General features: G+C 34.2%; 1 protein-coding gene across 1 annotated transcript in view; it reads left to right on the top strand.

Moving 5' to 3' along the window:
• RhoGAPp190 (Rho GTPase-activating protein 190) overlaps positions 1-25,114 on the top strand; it is a 218,402-nt gene that overhangs the window by 70,594 nt on the left and 122,694 nt on the right. The window contains 6 exon segments of the mRNA XM_067107727.1: positions 692-894; positions 2,469-2,938; positions 13,739-13,951; positions 21,031-21,217; positions 21,700-21,815; positions 23,605-23,757. Coding sequence (XP_066963828.1) covers positions 692-894; positions 2,469-2,938; positions 13,739-13,951; positions 21,031-21,217; positions 21,700-21,815; positions 23,605-23,757 — 1,342 coding nt within the window.

Raw genomic sequence — 25,114 nt, 5'->3', positions numbered from 1 at the left:
ATGGTTACTTCTGTGTGGGTCTGAGACTTGTTTATCTTATTTTTCTTGATTGTTTTTAAAGATAGCAATCATATTTGATATTATAAGTGTTATTTACAATACATTCAGTAGAATTTTTAGAATTGAAAATTAAAATGATTTTTGTGATGAACAACAATAACAGGTTGAAGTTTTTATATAAATGAGTTTGCAAAACAGTGTACCAGTTATCCTGAAATGTAATTACAATCTTCTGTTCATCTTTTTTCTAGATGAATTTAAGGACATGTTATGGAAATGTGTAGTTTGAACATGGTATTGTGTTTTGAAATTTAATACATGGTGTCACGAGAGATTCGCACGATGGTTGAGAGAGAATTGATAAAAATTGCAACATTGAAATGAGGGACAACATGAACTAGGACCTGAGGGATAGTAGTAACTGACTTTTTGTGCAAAGAAGCCTTGTATTATTAAAAAACATTTTTATGATACTGTATGGTAATGTTGTATTGTAATATTGTAAACTTAGTGCAGTACTGTTAGCCTAAATTTTTTACTGTATGGTAATGTTGTATTGTAATATTGTAAACTTAGCGCAATACTGTTAGCCTAAATTTTTGTTCTTTAAGGTCTTTATTGTATGGCTGATGACTGAATGATAATTTAATAATACTTTCTTTTGAATATAATGTGATTTGGATTTTTCCAGGTATTGAAAAAGAGTATGAGCAGCGAGTTTTACCGGATGGAAAGCTGAATGTTGATGGGTTTTTGTGTGTGTTTGATGTCTCGCAAGTTCCAAATCGGTCGCTAGAACGTCAGGTGGACATTACTGCGTCGATTCTTAACAACTGTCTCAAGACGAAGCGACCAGTTGTGCTTGTCACAACAAAAAATGATGAAGCTAATGAGGTAATAAAACTTTTGACATAATTTTATGTAGAATATGAACATTTTTTGTTTTGGGATTTTATTCTCTTATCCAGTGGATTATGTAGGAATACAATATGTTGATTATGTGACTCCCATCCTTTAGATTGAAGTAAATGTAGACAATGTAGCACTGTAATGAGGAATTTGTTTTCTGTCTTTAGGAATTGCAGTGTTTTCAGTGAATTTTATAACTTATAGCATTATTTTTAAGTCTGTAAAGAATCATTTTCATGTGTTCACAAAGAAATTGGGTCAACATTTCATTCCACACGTCAAGAATTATTGATGTGGTGTAGTGAAACTATAACTTTTGGTGTTGAATGTCCGCTGCTTATTTTTAATAGAGAATTATAGAGGAATGATTTATAATAATATCTTGCTTTTGATGAAGTAGTTGGAGGATTTTGGAGGGCTCACATTGATTTAAGATATGCAAAGAAATAGGTCTTGAAGAGATTCAAGAAATGTAAGGGTTTATTTCAGAAAAGAATATTGCATGTATAACGTAATTTAAATATCTTCTTGAAGTGAAAGAGCTCCAGAAAACTTTTCTAGTTTATCTTCATGGGCCAAATTTTAATTACAACATGAATAGACTTTGTCTGTATTTTGTTTATATTCATTTAAGAAAAGGAAATATTTTTGCTTTTATAACTTGAAAAACTCCAGCTGTGGTAGGTTGTGGAATACAATATACTCTTGTCCTAACACAATGTTTATATATAAACTTATTTTGTGATGAGTACTGTTACTAATGTAGCTTACTTAAAGGAAGGTTCCTTTAACTTATGACATATGGTGTGAAATTAAGTTAATTAATCTAAATGATATGAACAGAATTACTGAGTAGTATGTTTGTCATTACTTTTATTATAAATTAGTTTAGAGAGATGACTAAACTTTTGATTATTATTGTTATTATAAGTTAGTTTGAAGAGACCACTAAAACTTCTTTCTGGACTTGCATACTGCTTGCCATAAGGATTTGTTCTTGAATGAGAGGTAAAAATTGGAGCAAGGTAAAGTTTTAAGAAGTTGATCAACTGGGTAAGAAGAGACCCAAGGCAAGAGATAATGAATAAGTGTCAGAAAGCAATGCATCTGAGCCTGAAAGGACACAGTAATGAACGCTTAGTACCGTATGCAGCCTGCTGCATAAGGTACATTACAGGCAGTCCCCGGTTATCGGCGGGGTTCCATTTCTGAGGGTGTGATGATAACCGAAAATCGGTGATTTTCGGCGATTTTCGGGCGTTATCGGCGCCTCTGTTAGGTATGTATTGGCGCCAATAACCAATTATTGGCGCTGATAAGCAGAAATCAGTGATTTTCGGCATCGAAAATTGCCGATTTTCGTTGCTAGACAAGCGCCATAAAACCTGATCGCTGTTAACTGAGCCCGCCGTTTACCTGGGACTGCCTGTAATTGGTATGGCCTCAGAGAATGATGATGGTAGGCTATCGTAGTGATGGAAAGGGGTAGGGGTCACTGATAGTGTTGTACAGAGACTGTTATACTTGGGTGCTCTAATACTGAATTTTAATATTTGCAGGTGTATGTCAAGGAAGCCGAAAAGTTAGCGAGCAGAAAGGAGTTTAAAGGCAACATTCCTCTGGTCGAAACTTCTTCTCATGAAAATGTGAATGTAGATAGTGCTTTTATGACTCTGGCCCATTTAGTTGATCGTAATCGTGGTCGAATACGAATTGTCCCATTCTATGAGGCAGCGAGACATAGAAAAGAAATCCTTGATTTAGCAACAGATGCCTTTTTAAGATTAGTGCGCACTCAAGTTTTGGATTATCGGTCTGTATGGGCCTCAACTAGTAAGAAACTTGCTCAAAATGCAGAATTTGTAAATTACGTAGACCTTTTTGGGATTGATCAAGCTGCCAAACAGTTCCGACGACATGTCAAGAAACTTAAAGACGAATACCTCCAAAGGAAAGTTGAAGCATACATGGACATGCTGCCTTCTATCCTTCGGGATTTCTTCCCTGATATACCAAGTTTGGAAGACGGGTGAGTGAAAAAGGTGCTCAGTGAGAAGTGTACCACCGGAAAAATCTTGCTATATTAGTGTGTATGAAGTGCTGTAAAAGAAAGTATCATGTTGAGTTATTATGGTAAACCAGGATATTTTTGTACACTGCATAAATCATCAGTACAGGTATAGTACCCAGTATTTACTTTAATGTTCATTTAATAGAGTTTCACAGTTTTTAGTGAAACATTTTGTTGGGTTACTCGTTTTCGTGGTGTAATTACATCCACTATATTTTCAAGGGCAATAGTGGTAGTGAGGTATTCCCTTTACAGAGGATTCAAGTTCATTCTTAGGCTTATTTAAGTTATGATAGACAGGATCTTTTTCTACATTAGAATCTGTCCAACTCTGTAGGTTTGGTTACTCAGTCTTCATGAGAACTGGTCCAGAAATTTCCTTTACCATCTCTAACATATAGTTACATCTTGAAGAGCTAAACTTAGTCTTGATGTATACAATATCTTACCTCATATGCTTTTAAATTGTGGACTGGATCTCACCACATATGCATTTGAATTGTGGGTTGGAAAGTTCTTGGAATCTGAAGAGGAGTTACTGTATTATTGTAATTCTTGGTCAAATACTAGACCCTGGCAACTCATTAATGAAAGGGAAGAGTGCTTTATTTTAGTTTGAAAACTAAGCAGGCCTCAGAACTTCCCCTTGCTTGTGGTGACTGAATAATGAAGGAGGAAACAACATAGAAACACCTTGAAAAGGTTCATTAAAAACAGTGACTCCTTATAGGGATTAAGCTGAGAAGAGAAGCAGTTGTAACTGTATTAATGTCCTAAACTGTATTCTCAAACTCAAGCATCTTAGTTCTGATATCAGTTTTTTTTTCTTTAATATGCTCTTATATTGGAAAGGATTTTCCAGTTTGACCTGCAAAACTCCATTTTGATGTTGAATGTACAGGAAGGTATTCATTTCCTAATGAAATTTGTGGTTCTCTTCAGTTTAGTGTATCTGGTAGGCAAAAATATTTGCACACTTTTTCAGAGCAAGTGTAGGCCTACTTTATATTTATCATGGGAAGCAAGTAACATTTTAGAACTTATTTCAGTTTAAAAACTACAGTATTATACACAAGAAATTTACTTTGCTGAATCTTATAGTTTGGTATTGTTTGTATTTTTTGTATTCTTTGTTTCTTCTGGAGTGGAGTTTTTCCCATGGAAAGTTACCAGAGATTAGGTGTCTTTGAAATTTATTCCCCCAAAGAAGCAGTAGGGGATGTATATATAGCAAAGAACACTCTCTATTGTTTTGTGTGTTCTGTTGCATGTCTGCTCATGACACTGCTTTGCTCAAGAACTCATGTATGAATGGTTGAATTTCTGTTGCAGTTTTTACAAACTTGCAGTGAACATAGTGTTGGTTTTATGATAATTTTTAAGGAGAATCTAGGATTTCTGAGAATTGTCTATTGTATTTATGTACAGTCATCATCATCATAGCCTACAATCCCATGCAATGCACAGGACTTCAGTAAAATTTCACCACTCAAGTCTTTCCTCCATTTTCACTTCCACAAAGTGCCACTTATCTCCATCCTCTTGTCTCAGTTGTCATTTGAGTAGGTCTAGGTCTTCCAGCTCCTCTGTTGCCCACAGGAGCCCAGCTAAAACTTCTGAAACGTACCTTGTGTTGTTTTCCTTAGGGTTGGTCCAAGAACATGTCCAAGTAGTATCTGTCCAGCTTTTTATCATCTCGTCTACAAAAGGAATTTCTGTAATTTCCCTTTTGAGATCATTTCTCACTGTTATCCTGCCATCTGACTCCTAATATACTTCCTAAAGCTATATTCTCCTAATATACTTCCTAAAGCTATATTCTCAAATATGTTTCATGTCCTTATGGCAGTACAGATCGTACTAGAATAATGTGTAAACTTTCACACGCCATTTCAGTATATTTGATTTCTATGTCTCATTCATCCTGACCACTGATTTTCCAGTTTTAGTCTTTACAAAACATCCCAGTAGTGCCTGTAAAGGGTGTCATTGTTCCTAAATATTTGAAAAATGTGACTTCATTATTCCTTGCTTTGTGTGTACTCTGTCCTCAGTGTGTTTCTTAGATTTATTTTAGTTCCATCTACCTAGATGATGCATTTGATTAACAGAGCTTTTATCTTTTGTACTGCTAACTAACATAATCAAAACAGTCTAGTTATTTTATATACAAGGGGTCTTTCCAGCTAAAATCATCTATGCATCCTAAACCATTGCTTTCCTTCTAAGTTTCTCTGTCACTGAGTGTACTTTAAAAACTATGAATCATTCATCAGTGCACTCAGGCTTTCTTCAGTTTCTGGTATATCTGTTTTATTGACCCCGTCATATCTGTTATTCATGACAGTACAAAACCTACCACCCATTGTTGTCATTCTTCCTATATAGGATTTAAATCAATATGACCTGCTTTGGAATTGGGCATACTAGATTAACACAATTTTATTTTTGTATCCAGTGCTGCAGAATGGGCCCACTGAGAGGATCCCTTTGCTCTTGAGCATAGTCTAGGGAAAATGTCCTATTATGACCATTTAGGGAAGAAATACTATTTAGGTGGTGAGAATATCTCATTAATTTTAAATTGACACTGTGGATGTAGATAACCTCCTGTGATATCTGTAAGTTGTCAAGATTTTCAGCAAATATGTAGGGTTTTGTTTTTATCGTACAGTGTATATTCTCTTGTAGAGAAAAACCATAAAGTTTCTTTATGTAGTAAGGAAAGCTAAGTAAAAGGGCACTGCATAACTTAACCAGGTTCTAGTGCTTGTCATCTTGGTCTGTTTTCAAGATATTCCCTTATCCCCTTTTGCATTTTGTTGCACTTCATGATCTGATCTTGATTATTTATTACGGTGTACTTTGCATTCTTCATCTGCCCTCTGGAACTTTTTACAAGTACCTTTTACTTTTTTTTATTTTTAATTGTGACACAGGTCTTGTCTGATATCCAAGGTTTCTTGTTACCCATATCCCACTACTTCTTTTCCACCAGATTGATAAACATTTATGATTTCTCAGATATAGTTTTTGAATATGCAAATCTGTTTTGATGTCCATTACAAAGCCTCTTGATGTTCATTTTCAAGAAACTCACCTATTTTTGTTGTGTAGTTTTAGTTCAAGCTTTAGTGTGACTCCTAAGAATTTGCACTGTCAACATATGCTACTTTATACCTCAGAACATTCTTCAGCATTGCTTGTTAATTTCAATTAATGGCCGGGTGATCTATTTCTTTTGTGTGACTGCCATCTTGAGATGCCTAAGCGTATTTATGGCTGTCATTGTGTGCTTGAAAAGAGAAGCTTCTCTTACAATATTTTTTTTGCACAAAAACTTGTAAATTGCACCATAATTTTGTTGACAGTCCTTGCAGGCCATCCTTGACCATTACATCTGCCATACCTTCATTGGTCTTACCAACTATGCATTGATATCACCAACAACATTTCTGATAACTCATTCTGAAATGTAATCTGTAACAGTCTGTAATTCTGTATAGAATATATCTTATTTTTTGGGGGGTTTCCTCTTTTGTTTGATTTAAATCTTCTCAGCAATAATCGCTGTCTCCAGTCTGTCAGTGTCTCACCTGCATTTAATGTTAGGTCATGCCTACTCTACCAGTTCTTTCTGCTCTTCCTGAATAAATATACACAATACCTTGGGATATCTCTTGGGTTAATTTTTACTCATTGCATCTTTCAAGTTTGATTCAGGCTGTTATGTTCCAATCTCATATTTTCAGTATAAACTTAGTATTTGTAAATATGAGAGATTATTTGCACCCTCCCATGTGCCTGAGACCAGGTGGGGCATTTCTAAATTTTTTCTGTTCATTATTGTAGCAGAATCTATGGAGGATTCAATGAGTAAGCACAGGATAACCAGTTCCTTCCAGTATGCAATTCTTAGCTGACTAAGACCAATGACCCTTGCAACTGCTTGTTAGTTTTTAACTAAGGTGTTCTGTGAGCCATCTAGAGTTGAAACTAAGGAGATAAAACACCCAATTCCTTAGTCCTATGTGTTACCCTGCTGCCAATGATTTCTGGTACTTATCATGAGGGCAGCCTCAATTTTTCCAGTATGGGACTAGTCTTTTTCCTAATGAGGTGTCAATCTACAAGGCAACAGGTGCTCATTCCCAGAGCCTTGGGCCACAATCCTGGTATTACCAGCTGGACCTTATCCTTACCACAGGGCAGGGATGCAACTCTGAAGGTGTCTAAAATTATATTTTTTAATATCTTGCACTGAATTTTTTAGCTCTTGGGAGAGTGATAGTTGCTAGTATGGAGAAATTTGTAATGTATATGTGAGGTAGTTTAGGTTTTCTTTGTACCTATTGTTCTTATTCTGTTATTCCCTAAAGATTCGATTGAGGTTATAATAATAATAATAATAATAAAGTTAAATTTGTTTAAGCCATCATATGGTTTACTTGAAAGATTTGTTCTTAAATGAGAAGGAAAGTTGTTGCAGGATTTTTATGGGGTTGCATATTAGTAGGAAGTTGTTGTAGTGTTCAGGGATTTTTTATAAGGAAGTTGTTACGGATATTCAGGAGTGTTTGTAGTAGGGAATTTGTTACAAATGTCTTGGGGTTTTCATATTAAGAATATATTGAAGATATCCCAGGGATTTTTATAAATTAGGAAATAGCTGCAGATATCACAGGTTTTATATATATCAGTAGGTTTTTACGTAAATCTTTAAAGCTTTTTATTTTATTAGGAAGTTGTTTCAGAGAAATGAAGGTTTTTATCGTAGGAAATTTTGTGGATATCCTAGTTTATTTGTAAGGAAGTTGCAGCAGATATCTTAGGGGTTCATGTTTAGATGCTGTTGCCGAAATATTAGGTTTTTAACAATGCGAAATTGTAGATATCTTGTGGCTGTTTTGTTTGTTTATATATTGGGAAGTAGTCATGGTTTTGACAGTGCAGATCAAATATGAAGGTTAACAAAGTGGTAAGAATAATCCACTATCTTTATAAACTGTCAGGCATCTTTGGCCCTAATTTTAACTCTTCTCAGTAAACCTTTAAAACAAAAATTTAAAAAAAGCAAGAGCAAATTGACTGTGAAATGCCATGATACAGAGGCTAGAAAGCTATCCAAAATTAGAAAAAGTTTCTATTTTGGAAGGATAACTTTTATCTGTCTTACAGGCAATGGAAGGATAACTTTTATCTGTCTTACAGGCAATGAAATGTGAGACCTAGGTAATTTTCTTGCACACAGTCCTCTTGCATGATGAAAATATCACTAAAGCCTCAAATTCTGTTATGTAATTCCTCATACTGTACAGGAAAATGTGAGGAGTTAATGAAGTCTTAATTGCTGCTGTATCATAAATTTTCCTACATGTATACAAACCTTCGGTCTGTAGATATGGGATTAACTTTCAGCGCAAACTGGAGCCGGCTGTTTAACTAAAAAACAAGGTGGTTATTGGTACTTGGCTGATGGTAGGGGAGGAAGCATGCCTTCCAGTTGGTATGCATTCCCTTTTCCTTTTGGCAGTCTGAGACAGACATGTCTCTTCTGCTGTCTGCTGCTTGAGTTAATTCTTAATTATTTCTTGTCATAGTCTAACTTTTATACAGTGAATAGGCAGTCTATATGGAGGATAATTTCTTAAACTACTGTATTTATAAGCAAAAGCATGCAAAGCCAGGAAATTAGCATGGAATATGGTTGTCATATAGCCCCGGAGACATCTATAGCAATCCAAAACATAAAATCACTTTGCATTTTTTCATCTGCACAATATTTTGACTTAACAGTCATCAGTTGTATTTGTAAATGCTGGGAGCAAAATCATGAAAATTGATTTGTTACCTTTTATGAACAAAAAACAGTAATGCTATGAAGTTTATTGATTACATTATTTCATGTATCTTGCCAAGGAATGAAGGCAAGAATGCCTTCCCTTCCTGTTTTCTTTTTCTAGGAAGTTGTATTCAAATTTTTTTTACTCTTAGAGTGTACAAAAACAGCAATGAACTTGGAATTTGTGGAATGAAATTTTTACAATGTGAAGATTTTGTCTAAAGATTGTATGTCCTTTGTATAATTTATGCAACTCACGGACTGAGGTGGTTGCCTTTTTTATTTGATAAACACTTGGAAATTACCATTTACTAGTAGGCAGACCATCCATCTTTTTTCAGCATGTTTTCCAGCAATAATTTTTGCTTAGATTGGAATTTTCTCTTGATATTATTGTAATTGATTGAAGATGGTGATTTCTAAAAACAATTTTCTTTTGACTTCTTAAACACTTTGTAGGTAGAGGATTTTTTTTTTATTTTTCATCAAGTGGATATCACTTAAGGTACTTTAGATCATCAGTGTTAAAACTAATTACTGTACTTGATTGGTTAGTCACTCATGAAAGTATTGTCCTCAACGAAGTAGACAATTTGAATGTAGTACTGAAGTAAAATCCTTGGCAGTTCTTATTACCATCAGTAAAGTGCTCCTAAACCTTATTGAGAAAAGGATTGGCGATCTTTACAGAGATCTCTCAATTCTGAGGAAAGGCACTGGTTGGCTAAGACCCCACTTGGTTATGAAGATTGACTTGTACAGTGCTGTATAGGGAAAATCAACATAATTATTAAACTGTTCTATTTTGAGGAAATCCTTAGTAGGGAAAATAGTGACACTCTCTCCTTTGTGATGAAAGTCATTTATCAGGAAAATACATGTAATTTTTCGCTTTATTTCTTAATTCATCTAGCCAGAAGCCATGTGAACTATTTTCGCAGCTTCAGTTGATATTGTATTAGAATTATATGTTCTAGTGAATCAGTGTCATCACCTGGTGAAATGCCATGTTAGCTTTTGCTATTTTTCTGTAAGGTTGTACTACTTACAGTATGCCTTATGTGGTACATTAAAGATCTTTATTTTATACAAAGGTTTTTGATAAGAAAATAGACAGTTAACAAACCTTTTTGAAAAAAGAGTTTGTGGGGAAAGAAGACATTTGATTTGTTTGTCAGACATAAGTGATAGACTACATCCTTATAAGGGAAGTTCTTCAATGGTTAAAGGAATAACAATAAGCTATTGCCTGTTGAGAAGGGTTGTAATGACACTAAGGCTAGAAAGTAATTGCTTATAAATCTGATGCTCAGTACACATTTTTGTGTCTGATTTTATTTCTTCATCACTGACCCATCAAATGCTTAAGTTCAATAGGGAGTTTAAGGTAGTCTCATCTCCATTGGTAGTAAGGTGTGTTAAAATTTCTTCCTTAGATTTACTCAGTTTAGTGTGAAGGGGAAATTAACCTGTGAGGTATTTCATTTCTTCACATTGATGGTTGGAGTTTGGATTATGAAGAGTCTCGGTATAAAATTGTAAGGATTGGTAAGAATATTGATTGTGCTCTTTTGGTTTCAAGTTTATTCATGTTTATGATAGTGCTTCAGTGACTGTCACTTTATTATATTACCTCCAGTTTTTATAGACATAGGTCATCATTATCTTTATCATCGTTTTTACATTAATATTTTGCATGTCAGGTTGGAAGTGAAATTAGTTCTCACGATTGTCTTCTGTCATTTCCACTCTGTTAAGAGAATTGCTTTTTGAATTTAGGTTTACATTGATTCATTGATATACTCTGTACAGAATGAGGTTTCTTTATTCTATACAGCGGTAGGCTTATTAAAATGTTTTTGATAATTGTTTTTAATAACACTCAAACACTCGGCATTGTTGTGAAGAAAGATTTTGGTGATATCTGAAATACATAGAGCAGTGTGTTGGTCAGAATTTTGTTTTCTAGAATAATTGATCTTGCATCACTGCATGGCTGACAAGTTTGGGAATTTTTAATAAGTTGCTAGGTTTACTAGATGAATATTTGTTTGTTGATGTAGTTCATCGCTGGGTGAGCCAGTTCCGTTCTCAGCTACCACTCTGTTGGTCGCGAGTTCGAATCTCCGACCGGCCAGTGAAGAACAAGAGGAATTTATTGCTGGTGATAGAAATTCATTTCTCGCTATAATGTGGTTCGGATTCCACAATAAGCTGTAGGTAGGTCCCGTTGCTAGGTAACCAATTGGTTCTTAGCCACGTAAAAGTAAATCTAATCCTTCGGGCCAGCCCTAGGAAAGCTGTTAATCAGCTCAGTGGTCTGGTTAAACTAAGATATATATTTTTTTTTGTGTGTTGATGTGGAGATGTTTTCAGTAATGTTCCTGGCTATAAATTTTTAGTTAAAATAGCTCTCACACTAGAAATATTGCACATTCAGCCGCCAGTAGTGTTAGCTTGCCACATGGTTACTATATCATACAATGTTTTTGGGAGGAAATTTTCCACATTAGATTACTTATACTTCATGTTAGTGTACATGTCTGCTTGAGTCAAAATATTCATTCCCTTAGAAATGTTCGCCATCCCCCCCCCCTTTTTTTTTTGTATGCAGAGACCCTTTTATTGAAACTTGTTCGTAATATTTAGTGAGCTGCTTGATGAATTTTGATGAATTTTTTCTTACATCTAAGCTTCACCTGCTACCCATATCAGAGTTCATAAATGTGCGTGTGGCAGTTACAAAATATAAAATTTGTCACCTGATCATAAACCATGGTTTTATGGCTTTAGCATAAAGCCATAGAACCATGTTTTAAAAGTTGTAGCTCACGTCTGTAGTGCTTTTTTTTTTTTTCTTTTCTTTTTTGACATGTCCTGTGTCAGTAGTACGCTTACACCATGATATATACTGATGATTTCTTACATTCTCTGACAAGGCACTACATCTCTTTGGGCGGTTTTTCGTATTGCTTTTGTAATCAGTAATAGTATTCACTCATTTTATTCATGGGTCATTCAGAACAAGCAGGTTTGTTTTTTGTTGCCAGGACTGTCTTTGATAGCATCCCCTAGAATGTGTATGTGTGTTTTTATGATTTTTATAGCTCATGGTAAAAAAAAAGTCAGGGTTCCCTTGTACAGTATGATAACAAGATGTTCTTTCAGTGTTTAGCTCAGCCCTAGTCGCTGTTAGTTTATATGCTGCAGAATGGATGCTTTCAAAGTTCACCCTTGAGTGCCACCTGTACCGTCATTCTTTGTGAAAATCCCTTACTCCAAATTGAAGTCCTTTTCACTCCTCGAAGCCCATTTTACCTATTAATTAATGACACCATACCATAGAAGTAAATTTTGTAAGTATTACTTCTTAGTTGAAGTTTAATTTTTAATGGTCTCTTCCAGTGGTTATCAGTGTTTCTTAATTTAATCATTTAGGTGCACCACTGTGTTTTGTAATAAGGGTATGTTATTGTTACAGAAAGTATATTTTTTGTACTGTCAGTTCTCCACTATAGTATATATGGAATTGTCTGATGGTTTTATGGTTCTTGTAGTCAGTTTATATGTTTGTAATGCAATAGGTAAGGATCATTTCAAGTGTACTAAAGTTTATATTTTGCAGGGTATTCAATATCGTTATGTTCTGTTGATATCTCAGAAGAATATCATAATCACATTTATTTAATCTGATTTATATTTTTGTGCCAGTTAGTAACACACAGAGAGACCAAGAGGAAAGATTATAGTGAGCATTGTTAATGATTCACTAGAACATTAATTTTTTTTCAAACAATGGCCTATGGTTATTCCAACACCACGAATGATTTGCTTCATGTGACCCAAGCCTTACTTGGATTTTCTTGGGTCATTGTAAAGAATTATAAACCTCAGACCTTTTATGGTATTAAGGAAAAACATTTGTGGCCAGTAGAGCTACTGAATGGTCTTGGTATATGGTGTGTGTTCCAACAAGCTATGGAAGAACCTCTTCAGATTTTAGTGGAGCATTTCTTAATTCATAATTAGGCTATAAAATGTAGAAACAAATTTTAATTTATTGGATACCATATTGAGGTATGTAAGTAGTTAGGTATTAAGGGAATATTAGCACGCACAAACTACTTTAGTTCCTTTGTTATTTATTCTTAAGGTAGGTGTTTTATTTAGTATAATCATGCTTGATATGTTAATGTTATTTTCAGATAGTTTTAGGTAATTGTTAGTAACAAAAGAAAAGGTTCAACAGTAAAAAATAGGATTCATAAAATTAGCATATGACAGAATTAATTAGTTTTTGCTCATTGATAAATACAACAAGTTTCTTTACAGTGGTTAAATCATGTTGATTGTTGAATTGAGATAGTCTCCCCCACCCCCCCTGTTTTTAATAGAAAATAAAAAAGACAATTAGTAGGTGTTAGTCTCCTCCACCCCACTGTTTGTAATAGAAAATAAAAAAGACAATTAGTAGGTGTTCAGTTTAGGTCCTCTTCATCTACATGATTTGGTGATGAAGGTGGTTTTAATGAAACTACAGACTGGATGTCCATCCCTAACCTATTGTTCATCTTAGAAGGAGTAGTGCCTTCAACAAGAGGTTGCTAATGGCAGAGCACTTTCTCGTATATCTTCCCAGGGGTACTTCTCCCAAGGTACTGTACATAACTGATTGGTAATTTTGAAGATGGGAGTGGCATTGATGTCCTGTATCGTTTTTAGAGACCCAGAATTGGAATAAAAGGAACAATTTGTTGTTTACAAAAACCTTATGTCTTGATTATTGGTGATGGTATGGAATGACCTTCTTGGTCCGAGTGTCTGGCCCTTTTCCACAAAACTTTCCTTCCATGCTTTTGTATAGAATATCACTCATTATTATTACTATTGCTAATTGATTCTTTTTTATTTTTCAGGGATTGGTTAAGTATTCAGCAGAGAATTTGTGACCATCCCGACTTTGATCGTTATTTCATACGATGTAATGAAGACATCCCTTGGTCAGAAAACACGGATCTCCTTGACTCTGCTGACACACGCATTCCTTTTGACGTCTTAGACTCAAATGAAGCAGAAACAGTTTTTAAGAATCATGTCAATGCTCTCCAAGCTGAGCTAGAGATGAGAGAGTAAGTATAGCTTTTTTTATCATTTACATCATACATTTTGTATTCATTTTTGTACTTTTAACAAGTACTCATATGTTACCATATTGATGCAACAACTGGCATTTAAGGAGAATTTAACAGGAAATGTTTCATTTTTCATAAAATTTTGCAGGTGGGTTCCTATTAAAAAAAATGAGGGTGCTGGTAACATTCAAAGCTGCACTTACTGTAACGAGATCAAATATTCCTGTTCCTGTAAGTGATTTGTTATCACAATATCTGTATAATCCATCTTCCCTACTAATGACAGGGGTAGTAAATAATAAGTCTGACCATACCAGATTAAAAAATAATACTAGTTGTTGAATTGTTGCCCATTCCAGAAGGAATTCCATGTTGAAGTCATATTAACCTATCTGAACTGGTCATGCTTACAGGTCATTTGCAAATAACCCACATGACCTAATCCTATGATGCAGCAAATGCAGAACAACACTTACAGTAAAACATGTCTTGAGTGATTGTCCATTTTTCAGCCAACAGTGTATTGCAAAAGATCCTTAAATTAAATTTTTTTAGGACTCTTCAGCATTTTTCTTATTTAATTTTGATAGTTTAAAAGAATTCCAATATATTAGGTAAGTTTTAATATAACAATTAAGAACAAGCCCTTTGGGCCTGTATGTGAGTTAAGAGTGTCAACTCAGTTGTATAGTTAAACTGGAATTATCTGTCTTTTTGTCTGTTCAGCTGTATGTTTTTTAACATATCTCCTACACAGTTGGAGGTATTTTAACCAAATCAGTTTCAAAGGTAGACAGTCATGCATCGATGTGCTTGAAAGGAGATCGGCTGTCTCTCTCTCAGTGTCTAACCTACTTACTTTGTTATGCAACTTTTAAATAGTTGAATGGACTATAGTGAAGCTTGGAACAAAAGTAGACCATCATACATTGATGTGCATGAAGGGAGGTTGACCCTCTCTCTGTCTGTCACATTTCTCATGAGATTTCTTTTTGCCTGGTTGGAAAGATATCCGTTAAACCAGGTACCAAGGTAAACCATCATGATAGATATGCACAAGGAAAAATGTCCATCTGTATCTCTTATGCTTACCTTGTTATTACAACTACTACCTCACAGTTGGAGGAGCTTGGTTATACAGTACCTAGTGCAAAGGCAGGCCAAACAAGCATAGATGTGTTTGATAGGAGAGTGCTTGTCCATCTGTCTGTTATGTTTGTCACACTTCAGTTTGTCATTGCAGCTACTTTTACGCAGCAGAAGATATTTTAGTTAAACTTGGTATGAAGTAAGATTATCATGCATAGATGTCAGTGATGGAAGATTGCACATTTCTTTCTCTCGGTGCATCTCCTTCATACAGTACTTTGTTATTGCATCTCCCTGGACTGCGTGGTTTAGAGTACTTCAGATGACCTTGCTGTTTGATGTTTTAAGGATTATCATGCCAAATTTCATCTTCTTTTACCCACTGCAAAGGAAGAATGTCTTGTAGACCCAGCATAGTCCAAATTAAAATCTTTAGACCAATCATTACGAATTGTGGGTGTAACTTTGGGAGAACATTTTGCCCTTACAAGAAGGCCACTGCCAGTGGTGATCCTTCTTCAAGGACAACATGAAGACTGCTGCAAGATTCACATCCCTTTCAGCACAAGTATGCTGAGGCCTAATGACAAAGGGAGTGGAATGTGAAAAACACACATTAGTAACACAGAAAATCATGTACTGTAATAGGTTTAGTAAAAATAGAGACCAGTGAGAACCAGTCTAAGGAAACATTGCTCTGGCAGCAGTGGACCATGCTAAGGACAAGGCAAGGGAAAAAGGGTATGTTAACAGCCTCAAAAACAAAAATATGGTCTACAAGACCCTATTGGAATTGTGTAAACATTAACAACTACTATGATGACAGAATTTACTTGAAAACATCAGCAGAACAAGCTCAGAGCAACAACTGGACAATGCATAGGTTGTTGGTTGACAGTTATCACGTGAAATACTCCTTAAAATAAGAGAAACTCACTAAATGTGATATGCACAATACAAAATTATAAGTACAGTATATGCAAATATACAAAAAATGAAATCCTTTCATTGGCACATCACTAAAAGCAGCAGAAGGTTTGGTAAGTCTTGGAGCAAATGTTAGTATGAATAATCACTGTCAAGGTGCACGGAGGAATAAATATCAGTGGAGCATCTTCGGGAATCCAAGGAGTGGCTAAGCATGCTTGCTGGAATCCTTTTCTTGGAAATACATCGCTTTGTGCGCGTGAATACTTTCCGCTTAGTTTAAGGCTGTTTTATGACTAATGGGTTTATATTAACAAATAACAGACAAATATGGAAGTTTCTGTTTTTTATTGTATTCCGAAATATGTATTTTTACATTAAGGTGTGTAATTCATATAAGGCTTTAAGTTGTTATAAGTATTTCAATATTTTTCTTGTGATATCCAATAATGATGTTTATGTACTAATTGTGATTTTATTTCTGCTACATTCAGGCTACCAAGAAGGTACTGTCAACTTTCTGAGTGCATGATCTATTTTATTCTTTTATGTAGTTAAAGCGTCAAATTTTAGAGATGCACTAGTGTAGCAAGATAACATTGTTCAGTTGGATTACTTAACTTTACTACAACTGGTAGATTGTTTTATTGAAATTGTTATGCTTGATTCACACCACAGAAAATTGGAAGACATTTTTATGTAGTACATTTTTATCTGGGTTTAGAAGTCACATTAACTGTAGAACATGTTTAGAGTACTGTACGTTATTTATGGTAGTTGTAGTATATACATAGAGTATATCTTCTGATATGTTGCTTGTAAGTTCAAAATATGAGGGTAATGAATAATTTTTAAATTGTGTTGTTTCTGATCCTTTGTGTTTTCAGTGGCACAAAATATATCTCCAATTTTATCAGAGGTTTGAGAGTCTTCTCAGCAGTTGCCTAGCTGAAACTGATTGGTTTCTTTGTTTCATGTTGCTGTTTTTCTATAACTTTTTGCATGGGCACCTTCAGTCGACTCGTCACTACTTTTGATTTGCTCAAAGAAGAGGCAATGACTTTTTTATTTGCTCAAAGAAGAGGCAATGAATGTTTTGATGTGTTCTTGTTTTGTAGTCATGACCTTCTAGATTCTGTTAAATATATTTTGGAAGGTATGAAGTCTTCTTGGATATAGGCTACTTACGTTAAGCCTTCTGCTTAATTTGATGTAGTCTTCTTGTAGGGTCAGTGGAATTGGTAGGTTGACAAGATTTAATCTTAACATATGGAGGGATCAAAGAAGAATAGTATGGAACCAATGTCTGTGATATACAGAATGAAGTTGGACAACATTGCGATAGAGCTAGTATTGCATACTGAATGTGATAGTTTACACTTTTGGGATCATATTTCATATGTTTATTGTTTACACTTTTGGGATCATATTTCATATGTTTATTTTTTCTTTTTCTTTAATGCAATTTTAATGTAAATTGTTTGACAACAAACCCATCATTTACATTTGCCCCATATTTGTGGTCTTTACGAATCTTAGACAAATGCATCATCCACGAATCAATAGATGATCATTCGCCGACTGGGTAGCCGCCACTGTGCATGCACCCCGAGGGATATTGGGTTGCAGTTAGTAAAGAACTTTTTTTATATATATATATATATCTAGCTTGTGACAAGAAGTTTTTTTTATGTAACTATTCTAAGTATTCTTTTATCACATGACTGTTTTTATTGCATTCATGTATTGCTGTTTTACTTGTCCATTTTCCCAAGTAGTAATGTTTACAGAAATATCTAATTGTTTTTAATTGCGGACTTTTCACCCCAGGTTTTTTTTTTTTTTTTTTTTTTTTTTTTTTTGTGCTCTACTTTTTTAGTTTTCATTTCACTAAATACAACTGTTTGAAAGTACAGTCTGTTGTAATTTTTTCACTGTAGACTTTAATTTCATAGGTAAATGAACCACTTATTTTAAGCACTTATTAACTTCCAGAATATACAATATGTTGTCTTTCCTGTTGAGTGAAATAACTAATTGTATTTCTCTTTGTTCCTGCAAGTTTTTTGGTTTGGCAATTTTCTTTTTTTTACAATTTTACAGTCTTTCTGAAATTAAAACAAACTATTTACTATAGAAGGTTGTTAGTTCCCATTCATTTCATTGAACCCCATTAATGGTATACAGTATACGGCTTATTTGCACCCTGCAAAAGTTTCCAAGTTCACCAGTCTTTTGTTGGTCAAACCGAAGTAGGTGGCCTCTTTACATGTTCAGTTGTAATCATTGCTACACAAAAATGAGGTTCTTTTCTACCAGGGACAGAGGATCCATTGGGCCACTTGAGCAATAGCAGCTACCTAGCCAGCAGATTTCTTCTTTTGGTTTGGGAATGGTGTGTCTAGCATTCTTGGTGATCACAAATCTGAGGCTAATGTAAATGATGATTTTGTGTAGGAAAAATTAATTTTGTTTTTCATAAAAATGAAATAGTTTAGGTATTTACAGATTGCAACAAATTAATATTTGACAGATTTATGGTTATCAGTGCATATTGAATATTGAGGGCTTTCTTAACTTTTTTCAACTTTTGTTTTAATGGTATTGGTATGGTAAATACAATCGAGAATGCAGAAATATTACAATGTTAATTTTTTTTAAGACAATACACCTAGTTATCCTTCCACTTAGCAGTTCAACTTCTAACTTTGCTGCAGTCATCACCTACCAATAATGAACAAATCCTCTGGGTGAGCCCAGTGAAAATAAAGAACTGTGACTTGATAGTATTTTAAACTACTTTAAGGTATATTGTTAATTATTTCTGGGAATGTCTGATTTATAGAAGAATGTGCAATAGGAAAGAAGTCATTGATTTATGAAGTTGAGTTTGAGTGGCTCTGGTGTCAGGGCCCTGTAATGTTAATTTGTCTCTACACACTGGTTTTAAGCCAGAAAAAGGATCACTGATTTGGAGTGTTTGGTGACTATACCAGTTCTGTGTCCTGAAACAATAGTTTGAACAGTTTGGTTAGTCATCTAGGGTGAGTTCTGAATCAGAACGAGTTCTTAATCAGAACTGTTTTGAGTACCAAATATGAAAAAAGTCTTCTCCACTGGTCTCTCTCTTGTCTCTTAAAGCATATGGAGTCGCTTTTCTTGCCCATGATTAGACTCGCATTTGATTCAAACCTGGAGAGAAAAAGACGTGAATTCCTTTCCTGAAAAATCCTGTACTCCCTTGTCGACTTAGGGAATGAATTTGGGACCCGTATGTTAGTTAATTTTTGGGTCATAGTTGAATTGCAGCAAGTGATTAAATGATAGAGAGGATAATGTATGTGAGTATATTTACCATGTAAAATGAAAATGAAAGGGGCCTGGCAAGGTAGTCCTTGTCTGACTGGGGTTCATTGGCTCATGAGATGTAGTTGTACCTTCTCTCTCCCCTTGCTCTCATGTTTTATTGTCTTCACAATACAACCTAAGCTGACAATAGCAGAACTTACAACTAAATCCAGGAACAGTCTGTTAAATTGTTAGTTCACTCATGCCAGACTTAGAACATACTCAAAATCCATGAAGAAGGCATTGGGAACAAAACATTGCACCTTAATTTCTCTTATGGTTGTTGCAGCAGAAATTAAGTAGCAAATCTTTACCATGGGCATTCTCTTCTGTTCATGTCCGGAGTTAGTGTTTCCCAGTGCCCTGTTGCAAAGTTCCCATTATCTAAAGGTTAACATCATCTGGGCAGAACTTTAGTTTTTGCATAAACATGGTTTGCAATCCTTTGATTCTCATGTACCTTGGATTGGACATTTAGGATTATAGGAATAAACTAGAATATGTTTAGAATTTGTCAGCCGGCTTCCTCATTACTCAAGGAGTATGTTGATGTTTTTATAAGGAATTAAGCATTTCATGTAGATTTCCTACATATGCTAGAGATTCTGTAAGATTACCAGTTTTATAGCAACATGGTGAGGGTACCCTATGTCAATTGCAGAGATGTAGTGAATGACGTGTATTAACAGTAGTTGTAGCATTATTAAAGAAAATATGAAGTTCAGTAGTAGTAGTAGAGAGTAATTTGCTTTACAGTAATGGTATTTTGATTTTATTATATTCAATCAGTAATTTATTTTGTTTTTTTATGAGTTGATGTTTCAGTTTAGTTAACAAATGTCCTAAAATAAGTTTTGCTGCATCATTGTTTATTTTAATTATCAGGCAGTAACTAAATCAAAATGATTTTGTATTGTTAGTGTACAATATTGCATGATGCAATGATTTATTGAAATAATTCCCCTCTTGTAAGTGAAATTAATAGAATGAATTAGTTTTTTCATTTTGTGTAAAGATGAGGTAGTTGGTACATTTTACTGAAATTCTTTGGTAATGAAACTGAAAGAAGGTGGAATGTGTATGTGGTTGGTTGTTGTTAGAGTAATAGTCTTTTACATATGGTGAAATTTAGGTAGAATCTCTAGAGTAAATCTCATTGATTTAGTCCTTGAAAGTCCTTGGATAAGCCCCTATTAATATTAGTGCCTGTTCCTTGTACTTTTTAAAAGAAGTTAAATGTGGCCTGTCTCATGATTTCATGAATCCATAGGGAACTGTAAACCCATTTTTATATGTGTGATTTTGTTGAAGCCTTTGATAGGGATCATAATTCATGACACTATTCGTAGATCATCCAGAAATAAAAAAACTTAGGAACCTTATTGAATGAATTTCATTGGGAGTTTTATTTTCTTTGTTGTGTTTGTTTAGTTTGAGGGGAAGGGGAATTATGGTGATGTACATTTACTTAGGTTGTGTGTGTTTATGACTTTCTTGCAAGTAATGATAGTAACTGTAAAACTGAATGGGTTTGAGAGTGCATGCTTTGTGGGTTAAATTATTTTAACTTGAAAGTAGAATATCTATTTTTTTAAGTATTGTCATAATGTTTCTCTTGATTTGATGTGAAATATTGTTAACAGAAAGAGATTAGGGTAGATAGCAAGTATGTTTTTGTAACCTTTTTGCACTGATTAATTTTTCTCATCCAGGATGCGAGACCGATTCAAAATCCTACTAGCAGAAACGGGTTACGTAACTCCTGGAAAGAGATTAGATGAAGTAAGGGTTCTTTTCATGGGTAGAGAGAGCTTTGACTCCCTCTCAGAGAATGATCGACAGTATATTTATGACCAGCATCAAAAGGACATCACAGAAAAAGCAAGACAAAATTTTCATGTAAGTGTTTCTTTTGTTTTTTAACCAGAATATTTTGGAATTGTAAAGACCAAAAATTATTTGTGTGCTGTATGAATATTTATAAGACCATTTGCAAGAGTAAATCAGGTGTTGAGTATATACTATATTATTAAAAATGTATTAATTGATTGGAAAGCTTTCTTGTTTTAAAGAATTGATTTAATTACAGTAATGTAATATATTTTTTTCATAGTACCCCTCTGTAGAGTAACAGGGAAATAATTCCTAAAGTAATTCAAGATTCCATTGTATTTGTTAATATTTTCACAAATTGTTGATTCATACTTTGTTTTTTCTATGTGTGAAGATTGATGGGATAGGCAAATTAATGCCCTTGGGTCAACTTCAGTATAGTAATTTGAGGCTGCGTAAAATATTGGTGCTTGCACTGAACAAAGCTACATTTGATTAATGCATTTGCATGGAAAACATGCGTTAATTTGTGAAAATTCTTCCTACAGGAGTTGTTATTAGAACAAGCTGAGCTGTTTTACCATGTGAAAAGTATTGCCCCAACTGGTACTATAACACAAGACGATATTAGAGAAATCACTCAAACACTACAAGAAGATAGCAGGTCAGTTTGTATAATTAAGCTCTTGTTGCTTTTATGTAAATGAATTATTGCTATTACTCTTAAGGTGTCATTATCAGAATAGATTGGCTAAGTCAGATTAGGGAAAGTTTTCAGTTCTCCTAAATATCTTTGAACCAGTTCCTTGAAAGTTTTCTATGCTTAAACAGTGGTAAATTTACCAAACCTGAGAAGAATCTTTAGGTAGGTAAATGCAACAAAACTCCATTACTGTACTTGATATCCTAAGCTCATGCACTACTCTAGGTTCATATAATACTGGTACGCTACACTTTTCATTAATATACATCTACTTGAAAGATGTGCTTGAATGGGTTCAAGCGTTTTTTTTGTGCATTGTATATCGTTGTGTTAATAGTAACTCACTCTCTCTCTCTCTCTCTCTCTCTCTCTCTCTCTCTCTCTCTCTCTCTCTCTCTCTCTCTCTCTCTCTCTCTCAAACCTCTCTCTCTCTCTCTCTCTCTCTCTCTATCTCTATCTCTCATATCTCTCTCTATCTCGCTAAATATTTTCCAAATTGGATTAAAACTAAACAATTGAAAACTCAATATATTTTCCTTGGCTCAAGGCGATACATTATTCAAACTCCTGATAATATAGTCATAAGTTTTAATGGTTATGCTATTATAAAAAGTGACCATGTAAAAAACCTTGGAGTTTACTTCGATCAGTACGTGCTTTTTGATGCTCATATAAATGAAGTCGGTAGGAAAGTGAATGGAACACTAATTCACCTAAACAGAACAAAAGACAGATATGATAATGAAATGCGTAAAATGGTCGTTTAATCTCTTGCATTAATCATAGTAAACTACTGTTTGAATATAAAAACTCCAGAACTTTATGGCAAAATTGACTGATGGGGAGGCAAAGAAATATGATCATGTAGCCCCAATTTTAAAGAAATTAGAGTGGCTAAATATAGAACAAAGAATACAGTACGATTATGTCTACTAGGTTATAAAATATTAAATAGTTTATTACCAGCATGGATTTTTCCTCTGAAATCAGTTAGATTTAGAAGTGACAGGACAACTAAAAACAGCAGCGACCTTTACATACCAAGGACAAATACCAAGCTGGGTAAAAGATCATTTGCTGTACAGGGCCCTTTGGCTTGGAATAAGCTACTAACAGGTATAAAAACAATAGTTAATATCAGTTCTTTTAAATCAGCGTTAAAGAAACACAGTTTACCTGTAAGTTGATTACCCTTTATACTGTAATATCACTGCATTTCCAGACTTGCAACAATAGGAGTACAACGTTCTAAATCGAGATAATGCTTAGTTTACATGTAAATAAAATTATACATACTACTACACTATGTATTGTGGGCTACGTTTTGTTTTGTATTTTTACAATGTTCATTCAGGTTTGTTGTATGTAGTAAATTGTAAATACTGTAGTATGAAATGTAACTCTTGTATTGAAATACATTTTACCTGTGTAAGATACAGAATAGCCAATCTAAATATTGGAAATAAAGTCTCTCTCTCTCTCTCTCTCTCTCTCTCTCTCTCTCTCTCTCTCTCTCTCTCTCTCTCTCTCTCTCTCTCTCTCTCTCTCTCTCTCTCTCTCCTTTTAAAGAGATGGCATATTCTCTCTCTCTCTCTCTCTCTCTCTCTTTTCTCTCTCTCTCTCTCTCTCTCTCTCTCTCTCTCTCTCTCTCTTCTTTTAACTAGAGAATGGCATATTAATATAAAAGGTAACTTTAGTTAAAATGTTGTTCACACATTTTCAAGGATGCTGAGATCTTTTTTCTTTTCAGGTATAAAGTTTTGGATAGGTTAGAAAGTGAAAGAACATTACTGCTTCTTCAGCATCTTGGTTTCGTACATTGTCCCAAGAAAGAACATTGCCCATCTTATCCTAATTGTATGGATTGCCTCATCGAAAAGATAATTGCAAACAAAGCAGCTAAGTATGTTGTTATTTGATTTGTTTTCTTGATAGTAGTGTAAAGGTGGTGGGACATGATTTTGATGTGTAAAATATCAATCACTGGGGTAAACATTTGGAAAAAATAAGAGAAAAGAAACAGTCTGATATCTGGACAGAATTTAGGGGGAAGTACTGTAAATTGTCAAAAGAAAGTTAGTCGCCATGTTTTTTTTTCCTGATGTTCAATTAATGATTAGTTCATGATCTTTACATCATTGAGGATCCCGTATTTTTTCCTTTGCATATAATTCAGACTTGTTTAAATTGTGATGTAGTAATAAATTCAGATATCACAAAATATGTTTTATATTGGCTATTGAGAAAAGTGTGTGACATGTTTAATGATTGGTACAGGTGTTACTGTGTTGGTGATTATTGTTGTTACTAAAACAATTTGGCCTTAAATAAGATCTCATCAAAAAATATATTTGCATTGCTGAGAAACCATAGTAACTTTTGAGGACAAAAAATGAGACTTCAGCATTTTGTTTGCCGAAAAGATTTTGTAAGGTAATAAGGATCCTTGAAGGAAATACTAATTTTGGACCATAGTAATGCTAGTTTCTGTGGGTACCAACATAGAGGAATATACAAACAAGCAAGAGAATTCATTAGGGGAAAAGCTAGATTGTCAAAATTGTTAAAAAAAAAATTAGTTGTATTATATATGTTAATGCCGAATATAAGTGGAATTTTGGTTATACAATTGTCATAACTTGCAGGGAAGAGTTAATAGATAAAAATTTTTTTTCATAACCTTTGGTACTTTTCATTTGAAAATACCAAGTTCCCAGGCACCCCCTCTCAGATGAATAGCTGATTTTTTTAAATGCCTGCTGTGGCTGATCTAACCTACCATATACATTACTAGGTTGTAAGTACAGTCCATACCCCAACTAATGCCAGCATGGCCATTTCATTATGTATACGAAAACTATAAAGAAATGTTTGTTCATAGCAAACTCATCAAACTTATAGGACCCAAATTTGCATTGTAATGTCCATAGATTTATCCATTTGAAGTTGTCGAGACAAAAGTAGAACAAGAGTTGTGAGTGACTCTCTGTCCATGCACACCTCTGAACCATTGGTTGAAAGGAATTACCCTGCCCACTCTGTTATGTGCCCTGTGACTTCATACATTGTTTAGTCTCCCTGCCTTTGATAGGCAATTCAACCGTATTCCATATCAAATAATTTTTTTTTTATTTTCTTCTGCATTTTCTGACTGTCCATATTTTCCCTTCTTTCTCTGAAAAGTTTTGTGGACATCTTACTGTATTTAACTAATATATATATATATATATATATATATATATATATATATATATATATAT

This window comes from Macrobrachium rosenbergii, chromosome 8 (assembly GCF_040412425.1).
Source record: "Macrobrachium rosenbergii isolate ZJJX-2024 chromosome 8, ASM4041242v1, whole genome shotgun sequence".
NCBI lineage: Eukaryota > Metazoa > Arthropoda > Malacostraca > Decapoda > Palaemonidae > Macrobrachium > Macrobrachium rosenbergii.
The sequence above is the reverse complement of the archived record's forward strand: the minus strand, read 5'-3'. Positions and strand labels throughout refer to the sequence as shown.